At 40.6% G+C, this 9,620-nt stretch overlaps 1 protein-coding gene across 4 annotated transcripts in view; it reads left to right on the top strand.

The window, feature by feature from the left end:
- GADL1 (glutamate decarboxylase like 1) overlaps positions 1-9,077 on the top strand; it is a 106,069-nt gene extending 96,992 nt beyond the window's left edge. For 2 of the 4 annotated variants that reach the window (XM_006030204.3, XM_025211782.1), the window contains one exon: positions 6,388-9,077. In XM_006030204.3, coding sequence (XP_006030266.2) covers positions 6,388-6,561 — 174 coding nt within the window. In that variant the 3' untranslated portion in view covers positions 6,562-9,077. Of the gene's footprint in view, positions 1-2,743; positions 3,315-6,387 lie in introns of those variants that run through there. The other 2 variants (XM_014522996.2, XM_025211783.1) reach the window with 2 other exon arrangements.
- The last annotated feature ends 543 nt before the right edge of the window (positions 9,078-9,620 follow it).

Genomic DNA, 9,620 nt, shown 5'->3' with positions numbered 1-9,620 from the left:
CCTGCTGAATTGAAGCATGAGGATTTCCACCAGGATAAGCATATTTGGCAACTGAGATACCATATTTTGAGCAAATGCTTATGGGTAAGAACTTTAAAAGAAAAAACCCCAAACCCAAATTTTGAAAAACTGTTCATAAAGGGTCCAAATCTTGCCCCAAGTTTTGCCATGTACTACACCACTGAAATAACTTGTCAGGGCAGAATTTGGTTTTGCAAGGCAAAACCATCTATTCATATGACCACTTGCAGAGTGCTGTTCTTTTCAGTCTGAGTGAAGATGGCTCATGCAAAGCATACAGGTCTTGCTGTCCTTCAAGGGAAGTCTTGCTTGGGTATTGAACAAATGAGATCAGCCTGAGTTGGTTCTAAACTATGAAACATGAAGTTCAGTGAGTCCTTGAGTTGTTCAGTTATTTAGACAAAAATCCAGGTGGGAGATTGGTGCTTTTGCATAAGATAAATGGGGAAAGCTGTTTTTGACCCTCCTGTCTATAAGAAAGATTTGCTCTCACTGGGTGAATCTACATGTGAAATTAATGTGAAGGGATAAATTCCAGACCAGTTCTCATTGGAGTTAGCTTATCCTGGGTGCGGAATCTACACGTGTGCCTGAAAGAGCAGCACTTTGAGCCAGGGTGGAGCAGCTGTGGGCTGGCAGCAGACTCAGGGGGTCAGCCACAAGCTCTGGGTGATAGTGTCCGGCGGCAGAGGGGCTGGCTAGGGCATGAGAATGCTGCAGGTGCAGAGGTGTGTGGCTAGGTGGCAAGCAGGGGTCAAGTCCCCTGTTGCCTGGGCTGACAGGGTACAGTTTATGCCTGGGTTAGCTTTTATACATGCATTTCATTGCCATTAATAACTCTGCCATAAGATAGTACTGCCTCCAACAGTACTATTTTAAAGCAGAGTTAATTAATTTACTGTGCCCTAATACTGGAACAGGTGTAGACAGTAACTCTGCAGTAAAGTGCACATGTAGATGAACCCACCAAGCAGTGCTTAAACCCAGTAGTAACCCAATTGGTTTCTATGGCACATAGCATTAGGTGCTATTCAGTGTGAGTAGAGGTGTTATAATCTCTCTCTAAATCTTCTCAGATTCACAGTCCGATTTATAGTGTTTATATTCCTTTTTAATTCTAAGATCTTTACTAATATGGATTTCCCAACTTGTGTCTTTTTATCATCACATTGGTATACAAAAGACAAACTTGTAGCAGTACACCGCTCAACTGATAAGTATGGTAGTCACATACGTGCACTTCAGTTAAAATTCTAACTCTGTCAGTCTGTTTTTTTAAAAAGCTAAACACTAAATGAAAAAGATTAGACTTACTGCAAAGCCAAAAAAAAAGAGTGGACAGAGGCAATTTAAACTAGTGCCATGAATATTCTTCCTCTGAATCCAAAATTGATTTCAAGGCAACAGCATTATAAGCATCCATAACTAAACTAGCATGGAGATGCCAGAATTGTATATCCTAAAATACACTGAAAATCCTAAGACATTTCTATCAAAATGAATTGCTGGGTAGTTGCCTAGTGAAACGTGCATATATACATGTCATGTGGAAGTAATACTATTAAAATAAAAGATGACACCAACATTTTTCTTCTTTTGTAGACCAAGTGGTATTTTCTTCCACTGGCTTCCAGAATCAAAATAAATTAATGCAGGAACCAAAGCTGGGCCGTAGATTGATTTGCCCATTTTAAAGCCAAAATCTCACAAAGGAAAGTGAAGGAACAGGACTAAAGGGTATAGTAGGACAGAAAAATGTAAAATGTTTAAAAACAACCATGCAAAGTAATTTAGTCAGCTGGGCTTGATACTGCCGGGACCTGTGTACTTGGGGCTGGATACAGAACAAAACATAAGCAGATGCTTATCTCTTGGCATGTGAATAGTCCCTCTGAACTCGGTAGGACTATTCAGATACATAAAGTAAAACAAGGTTAAATGCTTGGCCAGGTCAGGACCAATGTTTGGTAACTTTAGGCACTCACCGCCATAACCTTGCTTCCACCCTTCCAACTCATTTTTCACCCAGTAATGGTGTCATAGTATTATAGGAAAGTAGGGCTTGAAGATAACTCACAAGATCATCAAGTCCTGCCCCTACTCAAGGCAAGATCATCCCTGACTAAACCATCTCAGGCCAATGTCTGTCTAATCTGTTCTTGGAAATTTCTAGGGATGGAAGTTCTGCAGCTTCTCTAGGTAGCCTATTCCACTGCTTGACCAGCATCATAGTCCAAAGGTTTTTCTAGTCTCCAACCTGAATTTATCTGTTGCAGTTTGAGGACATTGCTCCTAGTCCTGTCCCCTACAGGCACAGAGAAAGGGCTGTCTCCATCTCTTTATAATTGCCCTTCAGGTGTTTGAAGACTGTTAACAGATTCCCTCCTCAGTCTTTGGGGGCTCCATCAGCTGGTAGCATTAATTACAGAATAATGCACTCTCCAATCCAAGAGTGGCATGTTTCAAGTAACCAATAAACGGTAGGGGATGATTTCACTGGGGCTAGGATTTCTTCCCAGATGATGCACTTAACTGTGCCTTATTAAGCTGTGCTGGGGGATAGGGGATCTCTAGCAGGATGTTCTCTAGGCATAGCTTCTTGGTTTAAGTGACTTGGGAAGGAGGTGGGGTGTTGTCTTTGTGTAAGGGCCTGAGCTGAGGTACCAGGAGAGAGAAACTGTAGCCTTTCAAAGACTGCAATTACTATTTTCCTTCTTTGCAGCAAAAGAAGAGTCAAGCAGACACTATCACGCAAAGGAGTATGTCTGAAGCACAGCACCTCCTGGGGCTGGTCTTGGAGCTGTTTACTTTTTACGTACAACTCCTTGCTCAAGGCAGAGGCAGAAGATTGAGGCTCAAGGCAGTGGCTATGGAACTAATGGCCAGCTGGGAGAACTCAACTGCCATGTCATAAAACTCCCAGCAAAGGTGTACATCAGGGCTGCTGTCTCTGTGGTTTAAAATGAGAACTGGAGTGCACTGAAACCATAAGGTTGTTGGCCAGATTCTTTTCTTCAGTTGTACTCATTTAAATTCAGAGTCATTCCAGAGGACTGGCAAGGAGCAGTGAGAACCGGAAACAGTAGCTAGCCCATGGGAACTAGATTTCTTTATTATGAATGGCATAGTGTCAAGTAATAGGTGTGGGAGCTTTCCTGAGTAGGAACTGCCCTACACATTAGCTAATTAGATAGATTGTGTTATCTTTCAATGTTATATTCATTTAATAATAAAATACAGTTACAAAAATCAGTAGCAAGGGAGGGATAGGTCTTAGGCTTGGTTTTGAGATATTGCGCATTAAAACATTCATGGGGCTGATTGGTAACATAGCCATCAAATGAGATCAAGTAATGCACTTGTTCAGCGTTCTATTTTGGGCCAACTCTTGTGCCAGTATGATGTTATGCAATTGTGTACTGTCTACCTGTTACGTCTGCACATACCTGTAGCAGTTGCCGGGCACGTCTACACATGCACTAATGTGCCGTGGTTACGGCACGTTAAGTTTAGTACTTGTAATGACAAGTACTAACTAAATGCACAGTAACTGGCGCTACTGTGCAGTACCACCAATGCATGCCTTTTAAGTGATGCCAGTGCACAGTAGACTAATTCTCCTACACATTAGCTCAGTAGCATGGCTTTCGCCATGACATGTTAATGTGCTGTAGAATTGGTCTATTGCACATTTGGCGTCTTGTGTAGATGCGCCCAAAGTGTAGCAAAAATGTTGCAACTTTAACTCTATACATCAGAGGTTCCCAAACGTTTTTTTATTGTGTATCCCCTTCCAGGTTTACCTGCTGCCCATTTACCCCTGCCAGAATAGGGTTTATCTTTTAACCCTTTAAATGCCTATTATTATTGTTGTTGTTGTTGTTATTAATAATAATCATCATCATCATCATCACAAGATGCTGGCTAGGTTTGGTTGTCCACTGAAGTTCATCAGTATCCTTAGGCTACTCCACGATAGGATGACCGCCACAGTCCTTTGCAATGGATTAGAGACAGACCTATTTACCATCCATACTGGTGTCTAGCAGGGTTGTGTCATTGCCCCAACCCTTTTTTCCATCTGTCTTACTGTTATTTTGATTCTCAGCTGTGACCACCTTCCTCCCAGAATTGGGGTTGAGTGTTGAATTGGACGGTCAGCTTTTCAACTTGCAGCCTCTTCACAGGAAAATGAAAGTTACCAAGACTGGGGTCATTGACCTTCAGTATGCTGACGACTCTGTTATCCTTGCACACACTGAGACCGATCTGCAGTCCACCCTTGACCTTTTCTCAGGTGCCTATCATAGCCTGGGACTCTCCCTTAAAATTGGGAAGACCAAGGTGCTCCATCAACCTGCCTCAGTCTAAGCTGCCCTGTTCCCCCCAGAAATCACCATTGGTGGAGAACCCCTGGAAAACATTGAGTATTTCCCATACCTTGGCAGTCACCTTTCCAAATCAGTCTTGATGTAGAAATTGAAAATAGGATTTGCTCTGCCAGCGTATCCTTTGGAAAGCTGCTTTGTCGCGTCTTTGCTGACCGAGATCTGCAGATGGAAACTAAGATCCTGGTCTACAATGCAGTGATTATCCCCATGAGACATGGGTGACATATCGAAGCCATCTTAAGTGCCTGGAATGGTTCCATCAGTGTTGCCTCAGGAAGATCCTTTGCATTAGATGGGAAGACCACTGCACAGATCCCAGCATCCTCTTTGCAGCTAATGTAACCAACATTGTGGCAAAGATCATGAAGCACCAACTCCGCTGTGCTGGACACTGTGCGCGGATGGCTGATGTTTGTTTCCCAAAGCAAGTCCCCTTCTCTCGACTTAGTCATGGTAAGAGGACCCACAGAGGTCAGAGGAAGCACTACAAGGGCACCCTGAAAGCATTCCTTAAGAAGGGGGGCATCAACCCTACAAATTGGAAGTCCTGGTTGGTAACAGATCTCAGTGGTGCTGCACCACGTCAAGCTACAGCCCACTTCAAAGAGAACTGTCTTGCTCAGGAATCTAAGAAACAGCAGAGGAGGAAGGAAAGCATACAACATCCTGGCCAACAGTTGGGCCTCCCCCTTTTCTCCCCGCCTCCCTTCCCCCCGGCACCACTTGTCATATCTGTAGAAAAACTTGCAGAGCATGGAATGGACTCCTCAGCCACCTTAAAACTCACCAGTAATCCCCACTCTGGCAGATATCATCCTCGTATTGAGGAATAGCCAGTTTTTATTATAATGAAAATTAAATCTGCCATTACGCAGTTTCTCCCGCATACCCCCATAGATGTCTTGCGTACCCCCAGGGGGTATGTGTACTGCAGTTTGGGAACCTCTGCTGTACGTAGGTCACAGCATAACAGCTGAAGCTTGCATCCAAACCAAAATTCCCACTTTGTCCATAGCCAGAGGCTGCATTTTAAAGTACTTTGTGAACATAAAGGAATTTAGGAAGGTAAGTTTCAATTTACGAGAGCTTCAAAAGAGATCTCTTGATCAAAAAAGGAGCAAGAACCTTTGTGGAACTTTGGGAATGTCAGAAACTGCAGTGTAGGATCCATGGCAGGCAATGTGCAATAGACTGGGCATACGGTTGTTTTGTGTTGTACTGCATTTGGTTTTGGTAACCACCATTCAGGTGCTAAGGTCATACGTTAGAAGTCTAAAAATAAACTAGTTAGTATTTGCATTGTACTGTAAAGATGCAAACTGTTATATACATGTCCTGCCTCTCTTCAACCAGGTTTTACTTCTGAAATCACTGGGCCAGTTAATGTGAATAAAGGATGGTAGGATCATGTGCCTTATTCACTGATTCTCAAATGTCTTACTTGCTGAAGCTTTCTTTTCCACACTTTGCTTTAGGAATGGGAGGAGGCCAGGCTTGTCACAAGTCCCCAGTTAAGATCTCCTGCTATGTTGCTAAATTTTAGAACTGATTGAGAACTTTATCATCAAAATGCTTTTGTTGGAAAATGCTGGCTTGTCATAACTGAAACGTTTTGCAGGCATATGCTTGATTCAATGAAACTTCCAGTGACAAGACTTTATAAGACCTGAAATGGAAGTTATATGGGGAAGAGAGGGTGAGGGAAAAAAAGAATAACCAACTCCAAAATAACCAATAGCTTGGTGGTCATGACAGAGTTTGATATCCTGGGCAGGCACACATTTATGGGATGTTCTGAGGTTTGGGTCTCTTTCTCTTTTTGTCAACACTTTCGAAGGTCTCATCCCACTGTGAGTGAGGAAATAAATTCAGAAATCTCAACAATCTTTTCAAGATGGGAAATATTTTTTTTGCCCAGCTCTTCTAAATGCTTAAACCTTTTACTTTAAACACCTGTTTTCTCTCCCTGCTGCAGGTTGCACCTGTAATTAAAGAGAGAATGATGAAGAAGGGCAGCATGATGCTGGGGTACCAGCCGCACCTTGGCAAAGTCAACTTCTTTCGCCAAGTAGTGATCAGTCCCCAGGTGAGACGTGAGGACATGGATTTCCTGCTAGATGAGATTGATTTGCTTGGCAGAGACTTGTAGCTGTAATTCAACAGCACGAGGCACAGCATACATGCATGATGTTTACAGCAGTGAAATGTTTGTATGTACTGATACTATCTTGCAATGGGTAGGTAAAAGTTCAATAATGTAGCTTATAACTGAAATTTTAATAGTGATGTTAAGGATTTTTGCAGGTAGAGATTGTATTTGCTGACCTGGGCTCTGTGGTAGTCATAGCTGTACATAGCTGCTTACAACATTTGCAGCAATGACACCATTGCTGCTGTTCTGAGAACTGACACTTTCAAGAAGTGACATTTCTGAGAATGACATCGGAAGTCCTAATGGAGCTGGTATTGGGAAGATACCCAGAGATATACCAGTAGCCAATTTGGCCCATGCTAAATGGACATGACTACACTGAAGTTAATGCTGGAGGGTGAATTTAGCTCAGTGAGTATTAATGTAAAAGTACATTTCTAGTATCTTACTATTTTAGGGTTATGTCATGCATTTAAGGATAGAGAGGCCCAGTTGGCAATTGAACCACTAAGGCCCAAAGGAAGGGAGTTTCTTTAGGAGATTCTCAAGATCCCTAAGCAGAAGAACTGCCAGGCACAGAATGGATTTGCCAACTTTGCTCACCTATAAACCCATCACAGCTGTAGCTGAGCTGAGAATCTTTGAATGGCTATGTTATCACTGCTTAATTTGTCAAAAGGAAATACCTCTAGCTTCTGAATGACTGTTTGTATTTTCTTTAAATGTAAGGATTTCTTTAGCAACTTTAGATGCACTTTAAAATTACATAAAAAGAAATTATATGATGTATTTATCTTAAAGGGTGTGTTTTTTATGCAGGGTGGCTCTTTATTAAGAATTGTTGTAAGAAAGCAACAGATTTGTCATAGTCCATTCTGATTTTCCTAAATATTCAAAAATTGGTAGATCTCAAATGATCAGTGTAGAATTCTCTTCTGGCAATAAGCTTATATTGCTCAAGTGAAAATTTGTCCATAATGTTAAAACATGAACCTTGTGAGTGGTTTGGGTCAACCTGAAATATCAAGCTAGTGTCCAACCTGTTTATTTATTGCTAATAATTACAATGTATTTTGACAAATGATTTTGTGAGCAAGCTAGTTTGATTTTTTTTCAGTCTATAAATGATTCTTTTTATAAAAATCACACAAAAAGATAGAAAACGTAAATGTATTTCTATGTGGGACTTCTAACAGTAGACTTAAGGAACTAGCCACATTTTTCACCTAGCTAGAGCATTTGATCTTTTTTTTGTTTGTTTGTACTATAATCTGTCTTTGGGGTAGTACTGACCAATGTGATCTTTTCTATTATAACGTATCTGTTTTTGCTAAACGTTGTCTTTAAGTGCAGTGCTTTCATGTTTTCATTTCATATGCCATGGTAGCATCCAGCTTTGTACAACATTCCCACTTCTAGTCTCCAAAAATTCCAATATGGAGAGGTTAGATGAGTGATGCATCATGCTGTCAGAACAGTAGAGGGGAACAAGGGCCACTTTGTGAAGCTTGATAGAGTTCTGTAGAGCATACCGTGAAGGGATACTTTTTAGTCATCCTATCCTGCCATGGGGTTATAAGCAGACCTTACAATGGACATTAATAGGGACTTGTGTATAAAAATTACTGGAACAACTTGACCCCTTATTTTGGCCCTGTAATTCTTATAGGATCATTTAATCAGCTATTACCTATGACTTCTGGATGTACCATCCATCATGAAAACATAATTTAAAGCCCTGATCCAGCAAGGCATTTGTGGTTCAGGACCCTAATGTGTATACAGATGGGTAACCTTTGTTGGTTGGAGTGCAGACTAAAAGGCACTGACCTACTAGAATTTGCATTGCTATCACTTCTTAAGATGGATAAATATAGAGTTAACCATTCTCTGTTTAATTTTTGGCTTTGAAAGGAAAAAAAGAAAACAGCATATGGATTTTCTGATTCGGGTCCAGATTCTCAATTGGTATAAACCAGAATATCTTTATTTATTAGAATAAAACTATGGTATCCCAGACCAGCTGAGAATGTGGTTGTCTGTATTTAGCATACCTAAAATTGGTGAAAAATGTCATCATCTTGTTATGTTTAGTTTAACACACAATTGCTTTCCCGTTTCCAGATATTGTGCCAGACATGGTACATTTATGGTTGCCTGTCTGAAATATTATACTTTTAATTCTGTAGTAGCAGCTGTATTTTTTTAATGAAAGCCAAATTGAACTTTTTTGAATGTTTGTAGAAAATATTTCTTAGATTTACAGTTGCACTGTTTGCTTTCTTAAAAGGTGGAGGTTAACTCTACAGTATGATGTGACTAACTTATTTGATCTCTGTACTTTCTCTTACTAAAAGCTCCTTGTAACATCTAAGGTGCGTAATGGGATTGTTCTGCTTCATGATTGTAATGACATTTTCTTGTAGTAGTTTATTTAGATCTAGTAAATGCAAAATGCCTATTTTGTAGCTGATGATTTTAATAAAAAGTGAAGTAAGTGATACTCTTTTAAATACAGGCTGTGTTTTGTCATTTGTAAATCTTAATGTATATATGTTGTCTTTAAGGAAGAGTAAGCACAAATGGTCTAGATAAAGAGAAAAAAGCAAACTGGTTGTACTGAATTAAGAATGACATGTATTCTCTCCCAGCTTCTGAATAGAGGTTATTTGAAGGCTGCAGCATCATACCCCATCCTACCCACGGTTTCTGATAAACATCTTGGAAGAGATACGAGTTTCACTCCCAATATCAAATACAGCATTTAAATTATAGAACATGGTGGTTTTATATTTTAAATATCCCAGTAAAAGTGACTGGATCACTCCGTTTCTCCTTTTCCATCCATACCACCTCTCAGAGCATTGAGCCTAATTCTCCCAGCAGTGATGCACAGATAGAGCTTGAGGCACAATGTGGCCCACTGTCTCTATATTCCCTTTTAGATTCATTCATATATATGGATTTTGTAAATTGGACTTATAGATTCATAGATGTTAGGGTCAGAAGAGACCTCAATAGATCATCGAGTCCGACCCCCTGCATAAGCAGGAAAG

The sequence above is a fragment of the Alligator sinensis genome, unplaced genomic scaffold, assembly GCF_000455745.1.
Source record: "Alligator sinensis unplaced genomic scaffold, ASM45574v1 scaffold181_2, whole genome shotgun sequence".
NCBI lineage: Eukaryota > Metazoa > Chordata > Crocodylia > Alligatoridae > Alligator > Alligator sinensis.
Note: the sequence above shows the minus strand (reverse complement) of the source record. Positions and strands in the feature narration are given on the sequence as shown.